The sequence below is a fragment of the Pagrus pagrus genome (assembly GCF_965226575.1).
Source record: "Pagrus pagrus genome assembly, chromosome: 12".
In the NCBI taxonomy this organism is placed as follows: domain Eukaryota; kingdom Metazoa; phylum Chordata; class Actinopteri; order Spariformes; family Sparidae; genus Pagrus; species Pagrus pagrus.
The window spans coordinates 12,295,689-12,321,469 of record NC_140196.1 but is presented as its reverse complement, the minus strand read 5'-3'; the positions used below and the strand labels follow the sequence as shown (position 1 = coordinate 12,321,469).

Below are 25,781 nucleotides of genomic sequence, written 5' to 3'. Positions count from 1 at the left end.
AATGTCTCCTGGCGTTCATAAACATAAACTGACTCATGCAGTATTTCATTTCACTGTGGGCAGAATAAAGCATTCAAACTGTAGCATTATAATGACTTCTAAATAGCTCACAGTTGTTGGAATTGTTGCCAAAGGTTAAGGTGTTCAAATGTGGCTTTTCATTAATTCAGTTGTCTTTTAATTTAATATATCATTTTAGATTTTCCAATAACCATCTAGTCTAAATGTTTAATAATTTTGTGTTTATCATTCAAAGAAATCTCAAATATTTAAGATAGTTCTTCCTCCCTGTCTCACACCTCACCACAAAGATGAATACTTTTTCTATAGTGATTCTGATGGAGTTAACAATTATTTCACTTAAGGCTAAACCCACAGAAGGAGCCATACTTACTGTGGTAAAGTTTTCTGCACCACAGTCCTTGCCCCTATATTTGCAGTCAAGCAACATCTCGTCTATGTTGTGGCTAGTCCTCTGCACAAACTCCAGCATGTTGAAGGTCTTGCTAGGGAAAAACTTGCTGTTGTCTGTTGGCTGCCCCAAGGCGGCCATGAAGTCATCGAAGTCCCCTTGTTCCACGCCCAAGAGCCCAGCCATCCAGAAGATGTCATTCCTGCGGATCTGGGACTTTCGGAAGCTGTTGTAGTTGCAGAGGGTGATGGCTGGGAAGTACATGACAGGAATGTCCATCTCATCCAGGATGGTGACATGAGGATACTGGTAGAATTCGATTACACGATCGGCCACTTGGTAGAGGAAGATGGAAAGGGAAGAGCTGAATGCGGCGGCCCAAAGCAGCCGTCGGATAGTCACTCCACCAGGCAGGAAGATGTGGCTGAGGCCGTGGAGGGTACAGTTGGCCCCGAACACTGTAATGTCCGACGGCGGACGTGGCGCTTCCTCCTCTGGGGCTCCCATTGTCACCAAAGAGTTTTCAATTTAAGCTCTGTGATTGCTGCAGTGGTGGTCTGCTGACAACTGGTGCTACCAGGGATGTTCACCCAAACTAAATGTACAAGAGAGGCTGGATGAGACGGGGTCTGGTTTCCTCTTTGCACCCGTGGGAGGGGAAGGGGTTGGATATCTGGAGCTGGGAAATAGCGATGGACTGTTATATCAACCAATCCCTATTGAGATCTTGAAGGGCACATTGAATTCAAGAGATCCTGTTTCATTTGGGAAGGAAGACCTGATCCCACAGCGGGTAGTGGTGGATGGTTCAGGGATACACCAGAGAAGCAAAAATGAAAACTGAAGCATATTCAATTTAGTGACCTCTGACGCACCCAAATTATTTTCTCTTTTGTAAGATTCATTTATTGATAAAAGCTGTCTGGACACAAGTCAGTGGTACTGCTTGCGTAAAACCTTGTGGCTCTGACTTCAAGGACTTGTTCTGACATCAGATCTAATGCTATCTAATGGGTGAAAAAACACTGTGACCCACTCGAAAACCCATTGGAGACATCACAAATGTGTGGTCGCAAAGCTAAAAACAAGGCTGTGTTCCTAGCCTCCTGAAAAAAGTTGACATTTTGCAGACAGAAAATGTCAGCAATTCCCAATTAGCATCACATTTAGTTACAGCAGCACACACAAAGCTTGAGCTGCCATGTACAACTACAATAATCTATTGTTAGCCACTGGGAGCTACACTGGGGAAATGGTTAGAGCTTTCCTTAATGAAACCTTAACGGACATTGTTATGAAAGGCCAGAGAATTATTCATTCAGGGTTCCCATTAGGCTTATTGCAGCTGGATTCAAACCTGGCACCCCTCTTAGCCAAAGACACATTTACAATCTTTAGACGACCATCATCCCTCCTGAATGTGGAGATTTCTTGTAATGATTATACATAATACAGCAGGCATTCATCTACTGTACACATTCTCAATAACCTCTTTTATCATAAAAAGGATCAAAAATCACATTACAAGTTCTAGTCAGTACAACCAGAGCTGATCCCTTAAGTTTGCAGCACACATCATCTTCTATCCTGCTGCAGCCTCCCTATCATGCGTTTTGTAACAGCATCCATTATTAATGCGTTCTCCTGCATACATTTCAACTCATGGACTGAGGTGTATATTCACAGAATGCAGGCCCGAGGTTATTTCAGTCCATACTGATAAGCATCTGTCTCGACTGAAATTGATTTGCTCAGAGCAGCATTCATTTAAAATGAAGTTAATAAGTTAACTAAGGTTGGGAACAAAGCAAAGACCTCAGCCGCACCTCTCATCGCCTGCCACGATTACTTCAAATATACCTGATTAACTCATTCCCTCCTGTATGTCACAGCTTTTCTATATCTCAGCAATTATTTCCTCTTACATACATCCCCTTATCTGACCTTCAGCACGTAGTATATTTCTCATCGAATCCCCCTCTGTCTTTCTTCTCCTTAAATCAGTTATTTAATACATCTCTCAGCTTTACTTCATTCACCTACAGTCTGAGGTTTCCAAATATGGATCACATGTATTTTATTGATTACTGATTTCCTTGAGCCTCCTTGTGTTGCATTTGTGATATCTGATCTTTAATGATGCAGCAAATGACAATGTGAAAACTAGAGCTGCAACGATTAGTTGATTAATTAATTTAAAGAAAATTTGTAACAAAATACTTTGATAATCGATTAATCATTTCTTCAAGCAAAAATGTTGAACATTTGTTGGTTCCAGCTTCCTCTAGTGGAAAGATTTGCTAATTTTCTTTGTCATTTATCATAGTCTATCAAGAGTTTTGGACTGTTGGTTTGAAGATGTCACTTTGGGTAATTGCCAGACAGCAAACATCCTGATTGGATCCCGTCCTGGTTGGATAAAGTGGGCAGGGATACAAGAAAAGTTATTTTCTTATTCACTGCATGAGCAGGGGAAAGAGAGACATGGGCTACTGAACAAATACTAAAGCTATTTAACATTTATTCTAATAAAAATCACAGTGAATTACTGTGAGTTGTTTATGTGCACTGCATTGCATCTCAAAAGTGGAGTGAGTGGTAAATCTACATCAGGTAATGTTTTGCCCACTTGGTGGCAGTGTAACAACCTCTGAACACAACATCGATCTATTGACACCTTATAAACAATAACGGAAAACTGTCAGCAAACAGTGGTTAGGAGTGAAAATAATCATTCATTTGGAGGCGTGTTTCTATCCACCTGATGAATGTAAATCCAATACTGACTTTCCTTTTAGCTCCGGTTTGGTCTTCACCAACCCCTGAGGGAAATATCTGGCTTTTAAAACTGCTAAATATTTATCTGTGTTCAACAGCTAATCACTAAATTTGCTAAAACTAATCTGCTGTTTGATGTTGGCCAGGCAGCCTACAGTAGTTTTTTTTAAGGCGTTTTAACTGAAAGCAGCTGCCCATTCGATGAGAGCAGTGAGTGTGAATCATAACAATAAAGGTTGCTGGCCCTAAAGTCAACACAGTGGGCTGAAAGTCGTTAAAACGCTCCAGAGAGCTGAGGGCAATTGCGGGGTCATCATTCGCTGTGGGTTAATCACTACAAAAGGCCCTTTTCACCTTACATGTAGGCTTTTCATCCATTGTTAATGTAAAAATATTGATTAGAGCAGCTTTAACAGCTCTAACATTACCATCGGGGATGTCATTGTGTGTCAGCACTAAACACTGACTCAGCCCTCTCTCCATCACTTAATTCATGCCAGAAGTGCAGTCAAGAGTAGGTCACACTTCATAATTACTACATACTTAATAATACATGCACACTCAACATGTTTTCACTGTTGCTACTTGTGCTGTTGTCTTACAGGCTTTAAATGTATTTCAGTCAGACAACTCAAGTTTGAAATGTTTATTGGAGCAGCAAAACATAGTTAGAGGTTTGGCGTCCAGGCTCCGACCTCATCACCCCCCGGGAGATATGTTTACGAAGAGATATTTGGGAGTGATGAGCAAAACATCTCGAACTCCCCCCAGTCGGAGCCCACGCAGCAGCGTGAGTAGTTGGAATAAAGACAGCGGCCCCCAGTTACCAATTAAGGTATCTTACTGTATGTGGACTACTGGATTTTATTATTATTAGTATTATTTTTCAGTTCGAACAGATGAAAATAGAGAAAAAACTTGACCATCCGCTACATTTGTGATTAAGTAAAGTGTTACACTAGCGTTACTGTTGTAAGAGCTTCATTTAAACATACAGACCAGTTACATTTGTAAAAACACTTTTTTTTTTTCTTTTCTTCTCCCCAGGTATTTGAGATTATTTTGTGAATTGCTCGGCAACAAAATGCCAACTACAGGTTATTAATAGCGGGTCAAAATTACAATAATATGAATTAATAATTATAATATTCTTGAGCCTCTCTGGCAAACATCTTGGTCCTCTACACACCCAGGGGATCTATGTAGAGCATATAATATCAGACCATGGCACTCTTGATGAAGTAATGACTTGTATATTTCACATTCAGTTTTTGTCCAAAATTAAAATTTGCCACAGCTGTTGGAGTAGCTGAGAACTGCACAGGTTCATCGTAATGTACTAGGCATTGATGCAAAAAGTGACATCACATAAAAAGTAAAGGTAAAAGCAAGAAGATTGTTCACTTCTACGGCAGGTTGCATTCAAACATGCGTCTATTGTAGGGAGACGCCGCCACAGTAACGGTGACGTGGATTCTTTAGCTGAGCATTTTGTGGCTGCTGGGCAAAAACACCAAGGCAGCCAAATGTAAAAGCCGATGTTTAGAGCTGACTTTAAAGATATTGCTCAAAAGCAATTCACACCTCTCAGCAAATGTCAAGTAGCTGAAAGAAAATTCATTTAGACAATATTGGGTTTAGCAAAGGCACATCAATAGTACGAAAGTTTAGACACAGAACAACTTAAAGAAGTGCACCTTCAAACTTTAGCTTCTTTCATGCACCGATGCGGAGGCAGAAGTTCTCTTTGTCTGAGTAAATTCATTTAAAAGCTCTTCTCTATTCACAGTTAACTAAGCACTGATTCCCTGTGAGGACCATTCTCTTTCTCACCTTTGGGTAAAATTGAGTAATCATTCTTCAACTAAAGCAAATAGGACAGTGGTCAAAGCACAGTTCTGTAATTAAAAGGTGCACTCGGAGCAAGTGCAGGCCACTGTTCAATCAATACAGTGTGGAGTTTTTCCAGATGCTTTAAGTTAGGTATACTGTTTAATGTACTGTCTCAAGAAATCAGCAATTCAGTGCATCATGGCTTCTCTGTGGTCTGGAAACTCTGCATTCACACGTGTCAAGATTACTGAGAGACTAAGTGCTCGTTCTCATCAACCACTTTGTATCCTGACTGTGTGGAGAATGTCAGAGTTAGTCTGCTGGATCTGACGGCAGACATGTTATGGGTAGCTACGAGAATGTCATCTTCTTAATGCTGAAAAAGGTCATTAAAATACTGCGCAAAAGGTTTCAACCTGTCCCTCTGCTCCTCAAACTCTAATTAGTTCCCCTCGCGTTTGGTCGACCAGAGTGCATCGCAGCAGCCATCCAAATGCTGAGTTTTGAGGAGTTTGAAGTGTTCTTGGCATTTTCTGGCTCTTTTTTTGTGATACCAAAATTGCTTGGCCTCCTCCACAGGAAAGTCAGAGGTCAGGAACAGAAGAGTGTTCCTGCAGCTGGTCAGGATATCCTGACAAACGGCACAAGGACACTTAAGTCAAAAAGACTTTATCCAACTGTCTCCCAACTCACAGTCTTTCCTAGTTTCTTTCACCACATGTAGAGACAGCCTTTCATGTGCTTCCAAACTCAAAACAGAGGGAAGCAGCCAAGTTCCAAAGTGCTGAGATGACATATTAATGTCACATCAATAAGCCATACTGAGATAATGATGAACAACAACGCAAATAAACTCATTAAAATGCAGAGACAGAGCAGGATGCTGGGATTCAGTTCAAATTGTTCCAGGCATGAAACTCCTCAGAGTTGAGCTTCAAGGTTTAAGTGTTAATTTCTTCAACTACCTAAAGGTGAAAAACACAAAAATAAAGAGTAATTGTGACAATTAAAACTCATTCCTGACCTTGGATCTAATGATAAAAAAAGTCTGAACTCAAAGTGCACATGCTGTTCACCAATTTTAATCACATCAAACTGAGCAAACTCCATCTGCTGAGAAAGACAGTGATATATGGAAGCTACTAATTGCTTTCAATATTGATGAATCTGCCATTTCCTTAAATTAATCTCTTAGTCTGTAAAATGTACAAAGCAATAAAAATAAATGTCCATTAAGATGAAGTAAAGGGTCAAAGCAGGGTCAAAAAGTTTTGTTTTGTTCTTCCAATATCCAAAGATATTTAATCTACCATCATAGAAGAAGAAATTCCCCTCCTTACCTCCTATTCTATACTTTTGTTAATAGTTCTTGCTGTTATGCATGTTTTGTGTGTGTAAGTGGAGCCATTTGAAAGTACACTTTGCTCTGCTTAGCTGGTTACAATCATTTACAATTATTTATGTGTTGCTATTTTGTTTACATGTATGGCCAAAAGCAGGAAAGAAAGTGGTGGCATCTTCTCCTGTAACTGATTATGTTAAATGGGCAGATGATATCGTCTCATATCTATCACGGGCCCCTGAACTGAATCAAATCAAAATTGTATATATAATTGACTGAAACAGACCAATTTAGTGACTGGCTGTTTTAGCTGCAAGCTAAAGATAAGCTAACTCACTTGACCACACTGACCTTTGATCATAGACTGAAATGTTCTTGATTGCCTGGGACTTGCATCTTCATGTTTGTGCCAATATGTAACTGTAAATGCAAATTACATCCACAAACAAAAAACCCTCCTCAGAGGCACCATTAAATACCCGAGCACTCAGAAAACATCTCTTTTTACCAGAAATCCAGTCGTTAATGTTTCATAAAAGTCCCTATTATTAGTATGACTCATATTACAGATAGACAAATTTAGATTTACATCTTTTCATTCTCTGTTTGTGCCAAAATAGAAAAAAAGCAACATCCATTCAAAATCATCAACACATTTTAATATGAGCACAGTATCTGCTGCTATCCATCCACTACTCCACTTTCATTTCATAAAAGCAGATTTTTAAATACCAATACTCAGAATCTGGGACTTCGCTGAATGTAGACTGCAGCTGGTTTCGCTAATGGCAGGCAGGAAATGGGCAACGAATTATGAGGAAATTCAATATTTCAGTATTGACCCTAACACATATGAATCCTTGATAAACTGGGCACCATAAAAGCAAAGGGAAGATGCTTAAGTTGTTGTTTGCACTGCAGTGGTGTACACTGTGGTTCAGCTTCACAAAGAGCTTGGTCTATAACTTTCTATGTCAGAATCCCTCCTCAGTTTGATTTAATGCCTAATTCCATGCTGACAGTTATTCATCAGGCACAAGCAGAGCACTTCATACAGCTGCCAATGTAATCACATGGAATATAAAAGGCAGAAAAGCTTCACTGTGGGTACTTCAAAGGACCTTTCAAAAATTAATTTCTGTCCATCTAAGACAGCAATTAGCTGTAAGTACGGTTAAGGGGAATGAAAGGTGACTTTCCCCCATCCATTTAAGAGAACGGTTTAGAAACAACACTCCTGAGAAGAAAATCTTATCTAAAATGACATCCGCATACCATCCGTGTCTGCATACCTCAGACTGCAGAGACCACGAACCTTCAAAGAGAGAAACTTTTAAGAAATATATTAAACTCATTTTACAGGTTTGTCTTGTGTCAGGGAACGCTTCTGACGAAATTAGTGCCGGTCCACGTGTCCTGAAAGATTTCACTGTCTCAACAAACAAATGGGAGAACATTCGGTCTTATGTTGTCCGTTTATGTCTGCTCTTTCTTACTCATCATTGTTTGCCATTCTGGTGGTTCGGCAGGCTATTCACTTTTCATTCGATCCGAGTGCAAGCTCAATTCAATCAGACTGAAGCAACAATGAAACAATATAACGTATCGTTCATCGCATAGCTAGTCTATAGCCTACTGATTCATTAAAAAATCCTTGAGATTCCCCTTTTAAACAGGATACATGTGAAACATTTAATTTTAACATATCTTAAGTATCTAAGTTTCAATATGTCAGACTTTCAATATGTCAGACAATGAATGTTCCCAGTAAAAGGTAAGATAAGGTAATTACCGGATAACAGAAAAACCTTGGCAGAACAAAGGAACTAATACTATATGATTTTGGATTTGTCAATGTCAAATATTATCTGTGCCAGACTCAAATCTGGGATGTCAAAACCTTCAAATCTAAGGAATGACCAACTACTCCACCTTTAAGATGTCATTAAATTTACCCCAGTTATTTTCTAGGAAAGCACTTACAGTAAACTGTTAATGATTACTGTTACCAGTACCTTGGATGATCTTTGACTTGTGATAATGAACACTTTTCGTCTGGGCTTTCCAGATAATAAAGGCTCTACTCTGAATTTGCTGACTTAGTGGGATTTGTATTATACGGTCTGTTGGAGGTTTTATTCCTAAATCAATGCTGTTTCCATTTAGTATTGGTGGCTCTGTACCAAAAGCACATGTCCGTAGGAAATTACAATGTCAGTGACCAGTGTCAGAGCACAGACAGAGTGTCCACAAGTTCTCCGACTCGCTTAACAGAAGAATTTTCAGGAAATCCCGCTTGATCTCACAGATAAGAGTCTCAGTGTTGTCTCTAGGCTCTTTATCTTGGTGAAGCATCCAAGGTCACAAAAACAATGTTTGTGAACACTGGTTCACAGACAATTTGAGGACAGTCCTGAATAGAGCTGAGTATTGGTAGTATATATAATAACCCAGTACAAAGTTGTATAAAACAATCGCACAATACCTGCATTCAGCCCTTTTTGTATCCGTATATAGAAAAAAAATTATTTGGATGGTTTTGCTCGATGCCAATCACTACTAGCGTTCTCCGATATGTCCGGACATGTAATTGGCCCACTACCGCTGTCGGGGTCACTTGGGTATCAATGTTCTTTGGCGCTCAAGCATGGTGCATTTGACGGAGTTGAGCATGCCAAGATGCCAAAATATTTTTAAGTATGGCTATTCTACACTCCTTGTGAAAAAAAAAATAGGATTTTGAGTTACATGATAAAGTACCTCATCAAATATGGAGAAGAGTTCAGGCTGGAAACCTGCACCATGTTCACAAGGCCAACAGCTTGTTTGACACAAGAGTTGTGTTCTCCTCAAGAGTCCATTTCTTCAAAAAAGATAAATGTTTAATAGGCAAAATGATGTGATAAAACTTGGCAGGCTATAGTAGGTAGGTTTGTATGCTAGGTTTCACAATCTGTTATGGATTCCACACTTACGTTGCAATCTTCAGCAACCCTAGTTTAGTTGCCCTTTTTAGGCTAAAAAATTAGGTATCAAATGAAGTACTGATGATTATAATACTGTGTACATTTGCTTGTCTATCATATTAAATTCAACTGTATTTGCGTTATCATAAAATAACATTTTAGGTTTCTATCAAGTTTCACATCTGTTAGGAGATAATATTTTGTGCAATTATGATTAAGTGTTTGTTAAAGCAAAAATAAACCCCTCTGGTTTAGTTCCGCAATGGCCATTGGAACTGATAATAATAATCATAATAACAATAACGGTGTGATACCGTGACAGTTTCTGAGATGGTTATTTTATTGTGAACATTTCATCTGTTGCAACCCTATTTGGTATCGTTATCACTTTAAAGATACTGGTATTGGTACTGGTATTGTAATGTTTTAAAAAGATACCCAGCCCTAGTCCTGAATTCCCTGTGGTCTATAATATAACACTGAGTCCAAGTGTAGTATTACTTTCCTTATAAATGATAAAGGATAATGTCCACTGAAACTCAACTTCCTAGCAGACTGACTCAAGGCCCCTATGCTTCACTAAACCTGTGAGGGCTCATTTTGCAATAATGGCCACCTCTGCCAGTACATGATTACAGTTATCAATATGGCATCACAGTGCAAAATGGCCCACTGAAGGTTAAACCATTTCTTACAATATATTGCTTACAATAACAAACCTTATACATTAAAGCAAACTCCCAGAATACATCTGATGTCTTGCCTATAAACTGTGTAAAGAGTGCAATCCTGTACTTAACTTTACTTCTGACATTGAGAACACAAACACATTGAGGTGCAGACTAGTGTATGCTCCAATGCGTCCACTGATCTCGTATTTAAGATTAAATTCGTCTTTGGTAGTGTCAAAGTGTCTTTTGAAAAGTTGGTTGTAATGCTGTATGTTTTGTAGTCATAGTCAGGTATAGTTCTCTTATCCACTGTCATTTTTTGTTTACAGTAGTGCCTATGGTGATTTATATGTAACATGAATTATTGATGGACTGTATACACGGATACTAGAAACAACCTCAGATTGGTGAGGTAAAGATGTTTTAATTTTGATGGACTTGCAGTGGTATAAAACCAGGGGAAGAAAAAGTACAGCCAAGTAAGGAAACATTAATGACTCCATCTTTCTCTGGATAGTGTGCTGCTATTTATGAGACAGTTAAAATACATTTTTAATCTTTCACCTATTGTGGCCGAAGACGTATCCATACCTTTCAACGCCAGAATATTATCACGTTACAGTCTCCATTTGCTCTTGAAGGCTGTGGAAACACTAGAAAATGAACCTTGTTTCCACTGAGTATTTTACATAAAACTCTTCTTCTCCATGCTTATGAATCCTGACAAATCAATGAAGTGTTTGTTGATTGATGGAATCCATTACGTCTTTTATCACTAATCATCACAGCTAAGTAGTCTGATCCCTTTAGTCAATGCGAGATGTTTTAGAGGAATGCTGATATGATTAAATAGACTCGGGTATTTAAGCAGCTCTACAGTATAATGTCCACTCTGCTTGCCCTGACTTTGCACTGCTGCACAAAATCAGCTAACTGGATTAGCAATGACAGTCGAAAGGAGGCACTGGACACTTCTTGTCAATAAAGTATTACTCTCTCTCTCTCTCTCTCTCTCTCTCTCTCTCTCTCTCTCTCTCTCCTCATTTATGCCTTGGTGTAAAGTTTGAACACAAGCCTGCTTCCAATTCACTCCCACGACCATTAATTAAAGCGGCTATAAATTGCTTCGGACCAATTAATATAAAACTAGAAAAATTGTATTTCCTGCGAAAATACAGTGTGAATGCTGATTGCTGAAGTGATTTTGCAAAATCTGCTGAATGTGCTGGAAAACACTTGCCTAATCCACAAAACATGCATAAAACTAAGAGAATGAATAGTCAAGAATTTGCAGGAAAAGCTGATTTTTTCAAAAGCTGAAAAGGCAGAAAAGCTGAACATTTTGATAGCTGAACAGTTTCTCTAGCTGAACATGAAGCTGAATACTTGAAAAAGCTGAAAAGGCAGAAAGCTGAATATTTGAAAAGGATGAAAAGGTTGAAAAGCTGAAAGTAATAGGTTGAAAGAGCTTAAAAAGCTGAACAGTTTGACAGCCAAACAGTTTCTGTAGCTGCACAGATGCTGGAGCAGTAGCAGAACCAAAGTTGAAAATGTCCCCATAAGAATGAATGGGAAAACACCTCCCAAACACCTGCAGGTTTAGAAAAAAGTGTAATGGTTATGGCCAAAATATGTATACAGTGAGTAACAGGAGACATTGCTGAACCATGTGATGTGTTTTTTTTTTCAGTAGAGTGAAAAATGAGGGCACAAGAGCGAGAGACAAAACCGGTACCGTCTGCTCCACTCCAGAAATTTAGGCTCAAAATTAACATTGCGCCTTATGGGGGAGTTGCTGGAGTGCTTGTCGCTCGAGGGCTTCTACAGCCAAAAGTTTAAGTCGCACATCTGAAATAAGATGATCATATGAAAGCCAACAAGATTTCCTACATTTCTATGTATATATTGTCTATGTGAAGTAAAAGCTGTGGGACCCAAATCAAGCTGAAGAGAGTTTTTTCTAAAGTTTTTGCAGCTGCTCTGCACTCTAGCGATGATGTCACCCACTCTAGCTCACGCAATACACACCCATTATAAACCCAGAAGAGGAGCTAAAACTCCTTCAAACTAAAACTGTGATAATTTCAAAACCATAAAAGATTTTAAAATTTTGAAAAACAAGTTCAATAGTTCAAGGTCTTGTGACTATTTTAAAGTTGGAATGGTGTCTCTAGCTCAAAGTATGAGGGAGCAGAAGAGGTTGAAAGTCCATGAGTTTTGAGGAGGATTTGAAGATTTTCCCATTTGCTTCCATATTAAATTTTTTTTTGAAAAAGCTGAATATTTGAAAAGGTTGAAAAGTTAAAAAGCTGAAAAGTACAAGGCTGAAAGAGCTTAAAAAGCTGAACATTTTGATAGTTGAACGGTTTCTATAGCTGAACGTATGCTGAAGCAGTAGCAGAATGAAATGTGAGAAAATCCCCATAAGGATGAATGGGAAAAAATTTTGGTTTTAGTTTTGAAAAAGCTGAATATTTGAAAAAGTTGAAAAGCTAAAAAGCTGAAAAGCACAAGGCTGAAAGAGCATAAATAGCTGAACATTTTGATAGTTGAACGGTTTCTATAGCTGAAAGTATGCTGAAGTAGTAGCAGAGCGAAATTTGAGAAATTCCCCATAAGGATGAATAGGGAGAATTTTGCAGAAAAAGCTGAATATTTCCAAAAGTATAAAATATAGAGAAAAGAAAAATACACGCCATCATGTCCTTAACGAGCTGCACATTTTGATAGTTGAATGGTTTGTGTAGCTCAAAATTTGTAGGAGGAGAAGCGAGCCAAAAAACGTACGGAATCAGGAATAATAATAATTATAACTAGAAAAATTGTATTTCCTGCGAAAATACAGTGTGAATGCTGATTGCTGAAGTGATTTCGCAAAATCTGCTGAATGTGCTGGAAAACACTTGCCTAATCCACAAAACATGCATAAAACTATGAGAATGAATAGTCAAGAATTTGCAGGAAAAGCTGATTTTTTTCAGAAGCTGAAAAGGCAGAAAGGCTGAAAAGTACAAGGTTGAAAAAGCTTAAAAAGCTGAACATTTTGATAGTTGAACGGTTTCTATAGCTGAACATGAAGCTGAATATTTGAGAGCTGAAAAAGTTGAAAAGCTGAAAAGTACAAGGTTGAAAGAGCTTAAAAAGCTTAAGATTTTGATAGTTGAATGGCTTCTATAGCTGAATATAAAGCTGAATATTTGAAAAAGCTGAAAAAGTTGAAAAGCTGAAAGTAATAGGCTGAAAGAGCTTAAAAAGCTGAACAGTTTCTGTAGCTGCACAGATGCTGGAGCAGTAGCAGAACCAAAGTTGAAAATGTCCCCATAAGAATGAATGGGAAAACACCTCCCAAACACCTGCAGGTTTAGAAAAAAGTGTAATGGTTATGGCCAAAATATGTATACAGTGAGTAACAGGAGACATTGCTGAACCATGTGATGTGTTTTTTATTTCTGTAGAGTGAAAAATGAGGGCACAAGAGCGAGAGACAAAACCGGTACCGTCTGCTCCACTCCAGAGATTTAGGCTCAAAATTAACATTGCGCCTTATGGGGGAGTTGCTGGAGTGCTTGTCGCTCGAGGGCTTCCACAGCCAAAAGTTTAAGTCGCACATCTGAAGTAAGATGATCATATGAAAGCCAACAAGATTTCCTACATTTCTATGTATATATTGTCTATGTGAAGTAAAAGCTGTGGGACCCAAATCAAGCTGAAGACAATTTTTTAACAAGTTTTTCCAGCTGCTCTCCACTCTAGCGGTGATGTTCCGCACTCTAGCTCACGCAATACACACCCATTATAAACCCAGAAGAGGAGCTAAAAATCCTTCACACTAAAACTGTGATTATTTCAAAACCGTAAAAGATTTTCAAAAACTAAACACATGCCTAATAGTTCAAGGTCTTGTGAATATTTTAAAGTTGGAACGGTGTATCTAGCTCAAAGTATGAGGGAGCAGAAGAGGTTGAAAGTGGATGAGTTTTGAGGAGGATTTGAAGAATTTACCATTTGTTTCCATGTTAAATTTTTTTTTGAAAAAGCTGAATATTTGAAAAAGTTGAAAAGCTAAAAAGCTGAAAAGTATAAGGCTGAAAGAGCTTAAAAAGCTGAACATTTTGATAGTTGAACGGTTTCTATAGCTGAATGTATGCTGAAGTAGTAGCAGAATGAAATTTGAAAAAATCCCCATAAGGATGAATGGGAAAAAAATTTGGTTTTAGTTTTGAAAAAGCTGAATATTTGAAAAAGTTGAAAAGCTAAAAAGCTGAAAAGTATAAGGCTGAAAGAGCATAAAAAGCTGAACATTTTGATAGTTGAACGGTTTCTATAGCTGAACGTATGCTGAAGTAGTAGCAGGGCGAAATTTGAGAAATTCCCCATAAGGATGAATGGGGAAAATTTTGCAGAAAAAGCTGAATATTTCCAAAAGTATAAAAGATAGAAATACCAAAAATACAAGCAAGAATGTCCTTAATGAGCTGCACATTTTGATAGTTGAATGGTTTCTGTAGCTCAAAATTTGAAGGAGCTGAAGAGAGCTGAAAAACGTACGGAAGCAGGAATAATAATAATAATAACTAGAAAAATTGTATTTCCTGCGAAAATACAGTGTGAATGCTGATTGCTGAAGTGATTTTGCAAAATCTGCTGAACGTAGTGCTGGAAATGCATGAATGAATGAATGGTCAAGAATTTGCAGAAAAAGCTGAATTTTTTCAAAAGCTGAAAAGGCAGAAAGGCTGAAAAGTAATAGGTTGAAAGAGCTTAAAAAGCTGAAGATTTTGATAGTTGAATGGTTTCTATAGCTGAACATAAAGCTGAAAAGGTTGAAAAGCTGAACAGTCTGACAGCCAGACAGTTTCTGTAGCTGCACAGATGCTGGAGCAGTAGCAGAACCAAAGTTGAAAAAGTCCCCATAAGAATGAATGGGAAAACACCTCCCGAACAGCTACAGGTTTAGGAAAAAGTGTAATGGTTATGGCCAAAATATGTATACAGTGAGTAACAGGAGACATTGCTGAACCATGTGATGTATTTTTTATTTCTGTAGAGTGAAAAATGAGGGCACAAGAGCGAGAGACAAAACCGGTACCGTCTGCTCCACTCCAGAGATTTAGGCTCAAAGTTAACATTGCGGCTTATGGGGGAGTTGCTGGAGTGCTTGTCGCTCGAGGGCTTCTACAGCCAAAAGTTTAAGTCGCACATCTGAAATAAGAACATTATCTGAAAGCCAACAAGATTTCCTACATTTCTATGTATATATTGTCTATGTGAAGTAAAAGCTGTGGGACCCAAATCAAGCTGAAGACAATTTTTTCTCAAGTCTTTCCAGCTGCTCTCCACTCTAGCGGTGATGTTCCGCACTCTAGCTCACGCAATACACACCCATTATAAACCCAGAAGAGGAGCTAAAAATCCTTAAAACTAAAACTGTGATAATTTCAAAACCGTAAAAGATTTTCAAAAACTAAACACATGCCTAATAGTTCAAGGTCTTGTGACTATTTTAAAGTTGGAACGGTGTATCTAGCTCAAAGTATGAGGGAGCAGAAGAGGTTGAAAGTCCATGAGTTTTGAGGAGGATTTGAAGATTTTCCCATTTGTTTCCATGTTAAATTTTTTTTTGAAAAAGCTGAATATTTGAAAAAGTTGAAAAGCTAAAAAGCTGAAAAGTATAAGGCTGAAAGAGCTTAAAAAGCTGAACATTTTGATAGTTGAACGGTTTCTATAGCTGAATGTATGCTGAAGTAGTAGCAGAATGAAATTTGAAAAAATCCCCATAAGGATGAATGGGAAAAAAATTTGGTTTTAGTTTTGAAAAAGCTGAATATTTGAAAAAGTTGAAAAGCTAAAAAGCTGAAAAGTATAAGGCTGAAAGAGCATAAAAAGCTGAACATTTTGATAGTTGAACGGTTTCTATAGCTGAACGTATGCTGAAGTAGTAGCAGGGCGAAATTTGAGAAATTCCCCATAAGGATGAATGGGGAAAATGTTGCAGAAAAAGCTGAATATTTCCAAAAGTATAAAAGATAGAAATACCAAAAATACAAGCAAGAATGTCCTTAATGAGCTGCACATTTTGATAGTTGAATGGTTTCTGTAGCTCAAAATTTGAAGGAGCTGAAGAGAGCTGAAAAACGTACGGAAGCAGGAATAATAATAATAATAACTAGAAAAATTGTATTTCCTGCGAAAATACAGTGTGAATGCTGATTGCTGAAGTGATTTTGCAAAATCTGCTGAACGTAGTGCTGGAAATGCATGAATGAATGAATGGTCAAGAATTTGCAGAAAAAGCTGAATTTTTTCAAAAGCTGAAAAGGCAGAAAGGCTGAAAAGTAATAGGTTGAAAGAGCTTAAAAAGCTGAAGATTTTGATAGTTGAATGGTTTCTATAGCTGAACATAAAGCTGAAAAGGTTGAAAAGCTGAACAGTCTGACAGCCAGACAGTTTCTGTAGCTGCACAGATGCTGGAGCAGTAGCAGAACCAAAGTTGAAAAAGTCCCCATAAGAATGAATGGGAAAACACCTCCCGAACAGCTACAGGTTTAGGAAAAAGTGTAATGGTTATGGCCAAAATATGTATACAGTGAGTAACAGGAGACATTGCTGAACCATGTGATGTATTTTTTATTTCTGTAGAGTGAAAAATGAGGGCACAAGAGCGAGAGACAAAACCGGTACCGTCTGCTCCACTCCAGAGATTTAGGCTCAAAGTTAACATTGCGGCTTATGGGGGAGTTGCTGGAGTGCTTGTCGCTCGAGGGCTTCTACAGCCAAAAGTTTAAGTCGCACATCTGAAATAAGAACATTATCTGAAAGCCAACAAGATTTCCTACATTTCTATGTATATATTGTCTATGTGAAGTAAAAGCTGTGGGACCCAAATCAAGCTGAAGACAATTTTTTCTCAAGTCTTTCCAGCTGCTCTCCACTCTAGCGGTGATGTTCCGCACTCTAGCTCACGCAATACACACCCATTATAAACCCAGAAGAGGAGCTAAAAATCCTTAAAACTAAAACTGTGATAATTTCAAAACCGTAAAAGATTTTCAAAAACTAAACACATGCCTAATAGTTCAAGGTCTTGTGACTATTTTAAAGTTGGAACGGTGTATCTAGCTCAAAGTATGAGGGAGCAGAAGAGGTTGAAAGTCCATGAGTTTTGAGGAGGATTTGAAGATTTTCCCATTTGTTTCCATGTTAAATTTTTTTTTGAAAAAGCTGAATATTTGAAAAAGTTGAAAAGCTAAAAAGCTGAAAAGTATAAGGCTGAAAGAGCTTAAAAAGCTGAACATTTTGATAGTTGAACGGTTTCTATAGCTGAATGTATGCTGAAGTAGTAGCAGAATGAAATTTGAAAAAATCCCCATAAGGATGAATGGGAAAAAAATTTGGTTTTAGTTTTGAAAAAGCTGAATATTTGAAAAAGTTGAAAAGCTAAAAAGCTGAAAAGTATAAGGCTGAAAGAGCATAAAAAGCTGAACATTTTGATAGTTGAACGGTTTCTATAGCTGAACGTATGCTGAAGTAGTAGCAGGGCGAAATTTGAGAAATTCCCCATAAGGATGAATGGGGAAAATGTTGCAGAAAAAGCTGAATATTTCCAAAAGTATAAAAGATAGAAATACCAAAAATACAAGCAAGAATGTCCTTAATGAGCTGCACATTTTGATAGTTGAATGGTTTCTGTAGCTCAAAATTTGAAGGAGCTGAAGAGAGCTGAAAAACGTACGGAAGCAGGAATAATAATAATAATAATAATAATAAATTCCGGAAGAACAATAGTGTGAATGCTTTGAAGCATTCACACTAATAAATTCCAGAAGAACAATAGTGTGAATGCTTTGAAGCATTCACACTAACTAGAAAAATTGTATTTCCTGCGAAAATACAGTGTGAATGCTGATTGCTGAAGTGATTTTGCAAAATCTGCTGAATGTACTGGAAAACACTTGCCTAATGCATAAAACATGCATAAAACTATGAGAATGAATGGTCAAGAATTTGCAGGAAAACCTGATTTTTTCAAAAGCTGAAAAGGCAGAAAATCTGAACATTTTGATAGCTGAACAGTTTCTCTAGCTGAACATCAAGCTGAACATTTTGATAGCTGAACAGTTTCTCTAGCTGAACATGAAGCTGAATACTTGAAAAAGCTGAAAAGGCAGAAAGCTGAATATTTGAAAAGGATGAAAAGGTTGAAAAGCTGAAAAGTGCAAGGTTGAAAGAGCTTAAAAAGCTTAAGATTTTGATAGTTGAATGGTTTCTATGGCTGAACATAAAGCTGAATATTTGAAAAAGCTGAAAAGGCTGAAAAGCTGAAAGTAATAGGCTGAAAGAGCTTTAAAAGCTGAACAGTTTGACAGCCAGACAGTTTCTGTAGCTGCACATATGCTGGAGCAGTAGCAGAACCAAAGTTGAAAATGTCCCCATAAGAATGAATGGGAAAACACCTCCCAAACAGCTGCAGGTTTAGAAAAAAGTGTAATGGTTATGGCCAAAATATGTATACAGTGAGTAACAGGAGACATTGCTGAACCATGTGATGTATTTTTTATTTCTGTAGAGTGAAAAATGAGGGCACAAGAGCGAGAGACAAAACCGGTACCGTCTGCTCCACTCCAGAAATTTAGGCTCAAAGTTAACACTGCGGCTTATGGGGGAGTTGCTGGAGTGCTTGTCGCTCGAGGGCTTCTACAGCCAAAAGTTTAAGTCGCACATCTGAAATAAGACCATCATATGAAAGCCAACAAGATTTCCTACATTTCTATGTATATATTGTCTATGTGAAGTAAAAGCTGTGGGACCCAAATCAAGCTGAAGAGAGTTTTTTCTAAAGTTTTTACAGCTGCTCTCCACTCTAGCGATGATGTCACCCACTCTAGCTCACGCAATACACACCCATTATAAACCCAGAAGACGAGCTAAAAATCCTTCAAACTAAAACTGTGATAATTTCAAAACCATAAAAGATTTTCAAAAACTAAACCTATGTCTAATAGTTGAAGGTCTTGTGACTATTTTAAAGTTGGAATGGTGTCTCTAGCTCAAAGTATGAGGGAGCAGAAGAGGTTCAAAGTGGATGAGTTTTGAGGAGGATTTGAAGATTTTCCCATTTGCTTCCATATTAAATTTTTTTTTGAAAAAGCTGAATATTTGAAAAGGTTGAAAAGTTAAAAAGCTGAAAAGTACAAGGCTGAAAGAGCTTAAAAAGCTGAACATTTTGATAGTTGAACGGTTTCTATAGCTGAACGTATGCTGAAGCAGTAGCAGAATGAAATGTGAGAAAATCCCCATAAGGATGAATGGGAAAAAATTTTGGTTTTAGTTTTGAAAAAGCTGAATATTTGAAAAAGTTGAAAAGCTAAAAAGCTGAAAAGTACAAGGCTGAAAGAGCATAAATAGCTGAACATTTTGATAGTTGAACGGTTTCTATAGCTGAACGTATGCTGAAGTAGTAGCAGAATGAAATTTGACAAAATCCCCATAAGGATGAATGGGGAAAATTTTGCAGAAAAAGCTGAATATTTCCAAAAGTATAAAAGATAGAGAAAAGAAAAATACACGCCATCATGTCCTTAACGAGCTGGACATTTTGATAGTTGAATGGTTTGTGTAGCTCAAAATTTGTAGGAGGAGAAGCGAGCCAAAAAACGTACGGAATCAGGAATAATAATAATAAAAACTTTAATAAATTCCGGAAGAACAATAGTGTGAATGCTGTGTCAGCATTCACACTAACTAGAGGGAGCTTGATTGTTTTGATAGCTGTCTGAAAGACGTCTGGAAAATGAAACAGAGTAGGAAGGCAGAGTAACTGTGAGGAGTGTGACAGCCCTGTAGTGCTGCCTGGTCCTGTCTGCTGTCGGCTCCCTCAGGGAGATTGGCAGGAAGTCCATCTGAGGGACGGCTGACACCTGTGCTGGCTGGATCCTCGGCTTTATAAGCTGGTAGAGGCAGACAGTCACTCTCTCGCTCCCCTGATATTCGGTTTGTTGTTCTGGGTGGGTTTATACTTGTGTTCACGTCTTTTGTACATTGCAAAACATTTCCCACTGTGTCGGTGCTTATAGAAAGCAAGTAAACAAGTGGACGTGACTTCATTTCATTCAGCTGAATGAAGACAAGACGGAGACTTTTCTTTTTGGCAACAAGAGGACCGACTTAAGGTGAATGTTCACCTTGACTGAGGCTATAAAGACTAAAGGCCACCTTAGAAATCTTGATGTTTTAATGGATCTCAGCTTCCAAGCCACACTGTGGCAATAAGTAAATCTTCCTTTTAATATGCAAACCACAAGGTGAAAATCAGATATTCAATGTCCATACAAGATTTAGAGAACCTCATTAATGCCAGTGTTGCCAACTTAGTGATTTAGCAACTTTTCAGACCTTCTTAGTGACTTCATTTCTAAAAAGCAACTAGCAACAAATCTGCTGACTTATTCTGACCATCAGGGAAAAAGCCAAATGTATTATTTTATAATTAATTCCCAGGATCTCTGCATTTTCTCCTGCGCCATGTGCAGGCTGTCAGTAGGTGTGGCAGCTGGGGTAGGCAGGAGCACGCTGCTCACCACAGTAGTTTTAAGTTGAGACCTATATAGTTATGTGATGCCCTCTCTCTGAAACTTTCCCTGTAATGGAGCTTGTAAATATGTAAATAGTTTGTTTGAGCTTCTCTATCACTCCTTCTCTCTGCGTTAGTGTTGTGCAGCCTGTAATATGTAAATAGTTTGTTTGATCTTGTAAATATTGAAATAGTTCATTTGATCTTCTCCCTCCCTCTGTAGATTTTTTAAAATTCAAATAGATGGTGTTCCTGTCGTCAGTTTGCCATTTTTTGGCTAAAGATTTCTCTACATACCTTTGATAAGTGATCTCTCTTTACAACTGAAACAATCTGCTTTATGCAGATGAGTGCACAATTATGTCATGAATATGTAAATGAGCGTATGATGTCATCTGACGATTTTTAGCGACTTTTGGAGCTACTGCTAGCTACTCTAGCATGCATTGCTTTCAGCTCTCTCAATACGAATTACTGCTGCAAATTAGCACAGTAGGATAAACATCAATTTTAGTTCTTTACCGCAGCTTCTATTTGGTCATAAAATGGATTTCACAGAGTTAATATCATTTGGGCGATAGTGGCTCAGAAGCAGGTCAAAGCAGGTCGTCCACTAATGGGAGGGTCAGTGGCTCAAACCCCAGCTACAGCTGCATGGTGATGATACTGAACTGATGGGTGTGAAAATGGATGAGCATAGAAATATTGTGGGGCTCTTTGGTTAGGTAGCCCTGTACTACTCCTGATGAGAAGGTTGGCACCTTGGTTGGCAGCCTCTGCCATCAGTGTATGAATGTGTGTGAATAGGAGAATGTGGCAAGTGTTGTTGAGTGCTTGAGTGTTTGCTAGACCAGGAAAGCTCTACAAAAACATGAGTCCATTTACTATTTATTTGATAAATGCCCTAACTGCCTAAAAAACACATCAACACATTAGGGCAGGGCAATGTATTGATATAATATCCTAATCGTGTATGAGACAATATGTCATCATGATATGTCGTGTGTTGTCTTTTCCTGGTTTTAAAGGCTGCATTCCAGTAAAGTGTCATTTAATAAAGTCATTTTCTGAACTTACCAGGCTTTTTTTCATCAAAAATCTCATTGTGTTAATGTTAATGCTGTCAAAGTACCAATAGTCAACCCTATAATACTGTATTTTTTATCAAATATATTGTGATATTTCATTTTGTTGTATGGTTCTAGCATTTATCAAGGGCTTTTGAGTAGTTTTCAAAATATCAGGGTATATATCATGTATCGCAATATAGCCTAGAAATATTGCAATATCATTGCAAGGCTACATCGCCCAGCCCTATAGCACGTGATAAAAACTCAGTAGGCCCTGTAGATCTTTAGTAAGCAGTCAGTTAGAAAAGCCATCTAAAATGTTCCTAAACCTTAGCCACTTTCAAATCTATATAAAAACTCACCATCATCACCTGTGTTAAATGTATGGTTATTTATTACTGCTCTTACTGCACTGAAAGTGTGGTATAACTTTTATTCTTTTTCATCATTTCTTGTCTACCAGTAATTGTATTTAATGTGATCTCATTTCTTGATATTCCTATATATTTTTATTTCCCTTTTGATTGTCTTTTCAAATGTTCTTCTCTTCTATGGTTTGAAAAGTGCTACACAAATAAGCTTGCCTTGCCAAATCAACCATGCACTGCACACATCTCTGATGTTTCTTATTTACATATTTGAGATTATCTTTGTGTTTGGTTTAATAAACCTTTGAAAACTCATGTGTGGTCCCCTCCTCTGAGCTGTGCCGTGAAGGGAATCTGGTGTGTGAACAGCACACTGAAACCAATTACCTTCGTTCTGTACATCTGACAGGCAACTTTAGGCTGAGACAAAATAAATAGGCACATATGTCGGCCCGGGAATCAATGGCATTAAAGTCTGTATTTGTACTGATTGCAAGAATCTTTCCCTATTACATCCGATCGTTTGGTGTGGCAGAGGACTGTCACTTGGCTGCAGGCTTGAGTTAACTAATCAGGCTATCTTCGGCCTGAAATGGCTGCGTATGAAGCATGAGGAATTCAATTAAATTGGGCAAGTAAACATTCACTCAGCTACAACCTGTGACATTAATCCATGAGAACACCCTGCTGAGCCCTACTTCCTTCAATTCCCCTGGGATTAACTAAATCGTTCTGATGGTAAACCAAGCAGGACAGAAGCAAGGACATTAAGGCTTATACATATGAATAATTTCATACACATACAGCAATTAATAAAATGTTGCTGAAATGTGCTTTGGAGGCGTTACAGATGACACACCGCAGAGACAACTGGCTATCGTTCTTGAGGAATAAACAACAGTGCCCGACCTCTCCTGCTGTACTTTTTTTCCGGTTATTACCTGCACTTCTTTACAGCTTCTTCTGGCTTTCAGCTATCCGGGTGAAGTGTACAGAACCTGTCCATAAAGCTATGTAAACTGTGAACAGCAATTTTTCATTTCAGCAGTGCAGAGGTGTTGCTTCCCTGTCTTCAAAAACAAAAACATGCTGTCAGTTGCTACAGGGCCATGTGATGGTCTTTTTCAGAGGGAAGGCTTACATACAGCACCAGGGCCCATTGTGTTGGCTGTTTGTCTATTCTCAGTACAGATATATATATATTTTGTCTGGGCCCTTTAGCAGACGGTGAAGTGAGAAGCTTCCATTATACTTTTCAGCTGCCTCCTTAACAAGCTCTCCTGTGTGCCTCTGAGCTATCTGCTACGCAACTCCACTGCTCATCCACCAAGCGCTCGCTACGGACACAGTCCCCACAAAACGTCTTACCCCGCAGGTAGTACAGTCTTCGAGACCTCATTCCTGATTCTCCAACAGAGAGAGACTTTTAAAATTCAAACAGCTGCATTGCCTGCGTATGTCTGTGAAAAACATCCTGACAGATCCGTGAGCTATGATGACTAATGCTTGTTGATATATCTGAAGACACGCATTAAAAGGATTTGTGCTCCCAAAGTTCAATGTTTGACATTCGTTCAAGTCAATTGAGTGATCTATTTGGTTGTGACAGCAAGAAGGAAAGTCAGTCAGAGCTCTGACACAGTAAAAAAAGTGTTTAAAAGACTCTTTTTTGTGACCCGATTCAATTAATAGAGGCTGGCAGCAGGTGGCAATGTTTATTTAGCCAGGGATGCAGTATTGTGGAAAAGTGCTACTGGGACTGAGACAGTGTTTTATCTGTTTTCATCCGTTTAATCTTTTTAATATGTTATACAGCAGTTATTGTTTTCTACCCTTTGCAATTATTCTTAAATCTGCTTATGTCCTGTCAATTTCCTAAGTTTGGAAAGTAGGCTTAAAAGCTCAAATTAAAACTATTATTATCATTGTTGTCACTGTTAGAGATGTATTCATCTGGCTGTACAGTATGTTATTAAACTATGGTTGTAGTTTGCAGTGGTGTTGGACTGCATGTCTCTAATGTTTAACCCACCACATAGATTAATATAATAAGAATACGAATAATTAGACAAAAACAAAATCAATAAAAACACCAATACAAACAGAAGAGGGATTGAACAACATAAAAACTGAATGAAATAAAGTTAAAATTGTAACATGGCAAGAATGGGCAAATGAAATCCAGCAACTTATATTCATATTCATAAATGCTTCCCTATAAAGTACAGAGACAACCTCAGATTTATGAAGTAAAGATGTTCCTATAAGGAAATTTTCAAAGGGTATTTAAACGATGCTAATGATGTAGCCTGTGTTTCATAGTCTACCTATAATAGAAACTTATTTCAACATAAGTAAGTCCAGTAAATCACCCCCACTAACTACGACCTCAGTATTAAACAGACATTTGCTTTAACACCCCTGAGAAAGATTTCCTCAGAAACTGTTCGTTATAAGCTTCGTTAAGGTAGAATATGTGCAGGGCTTTCCACAAGCAGGGAGGAGAAATTGCCAGCTAGGGTGGTCTGGGGGCATGCCTGTCCAGAGAAAGGTTTTGGCTGCACATTGTAATGCCACTATTCCATCACATACACTGATCAGCATTTGTACAATATGTGTCACATCACATGCACTTTGCATCATCAAGTCATGACTTTAATATCATGGGGTGGAGGGGATGGTGGTAGAGTTAAGCTAGGCGACAGAGCTGCTAAGCCAGGGACCGCTGTTCGAAACTGTATTTTAACATCTGTGAGCATGACGTCACCAGACATTTTTAAGGATACGGGACAATTTCCAGCTGTGTTTGTGGCGACAAAAAGCAGATCTTTTTGAAGAGACTTCGGGACATCTCCAGCTATATTTGTGGCGACAGGACCAGGTGTTTTTATCGAGACCTCAGGACATCTCCTGCCGCGTTTGTGGCGACCAAATCAGGTATTTTAAGCCAAAACATGATATGTTCTTCATCAACATAAAATTGACAATTCAACCTCAAGAAACGTAAAGTTGAAACATGAAGAAAAGTAAAATTTAAAAACATCCGTGGTTCGCTGAAAACATATATTGCCAACATTTATTGTGGTAATTGGGTCGGCGGTAAAAGCACAATGTAAGTAATACAAGTTGTTGGCACTATTGTTTTCTAAAGTAGCCCATTAATGAGTTTGTTCTCAGTCTGTGTAATCAATGCAATTCTTAATGTGTTTAGTCATCAATTATTTAGCTAATATTTGTCAACAATGAAGGAAGACTCTCTGCTCACTACTCGGCAGGACACACCCGCTCAACTGAGCGTGTGCACACATTCACAAAGCACAACTGCTTAATCAAATTTGATTAAAATCAAGAATTAATGTAATAAAGTAGCCGGCTGGCAGCTGGCACTAATGAATGCTTTGATAAAATGTGGCAGGACTGTTGTACTGGATTGCATTAGATTGTACAGGTGTAGCTAGTAAAGTAAGCCTTTCAGTGCAATGTAGCATGGATGATAACTTTTCTGGCACAATTGAGTAAACTTTTCATATACCAGAGACACAGCCAGCAGATCAATGTGTGCAGTCTAGAAAACAGAATTATACACACCTAACAGAGCTATATGACATATTAACAGCGTATGAGTCAACTTAGACCTACATGTGGGAAAACAAGAGACTAATGAAGTGATAAATATTGTGCTGGTGAATCCTAATGACAATGTGTGAGGCAGACACACAGAAACAGTGTGTATTCCTTCATAGAGCAACTACGGAGCCGCAAATCATTCTG

The 25,781-nt window shown here is 38.2% G+C and overlaps 1 protein-coding gene across 2 annotated transcripts in view; it reads right to left on the bottom strand.

Moving 5' to 3' along the window:
- asic1c (acid-sensing (proton-gated) ion channel 1c) overlaps window positions 1-25,781 on the bottom strand; it is a 108,048-nt gene that overhangs the window by 35,571 nt on the left and 46,696 nt on the right. Inside the window, exon 1 of one of the 2 annotated variants that reach the window (XM_084369395.1) lies at window positions 395-932. The exons of the other annotated variant lie outside the window; for it this stretch is intronic. Coding sequence (XP_084225521.1) covers window positions 395-919 — 525 coding nt within the window. The 5' untranslated portion in view covers window positions 920-932. Of the gene's footprint in view, window positions 1-394; window positions 933-25,781 lie in introns of those variants that run through there. 2 annotated transcript variants of the gene reach the window in all.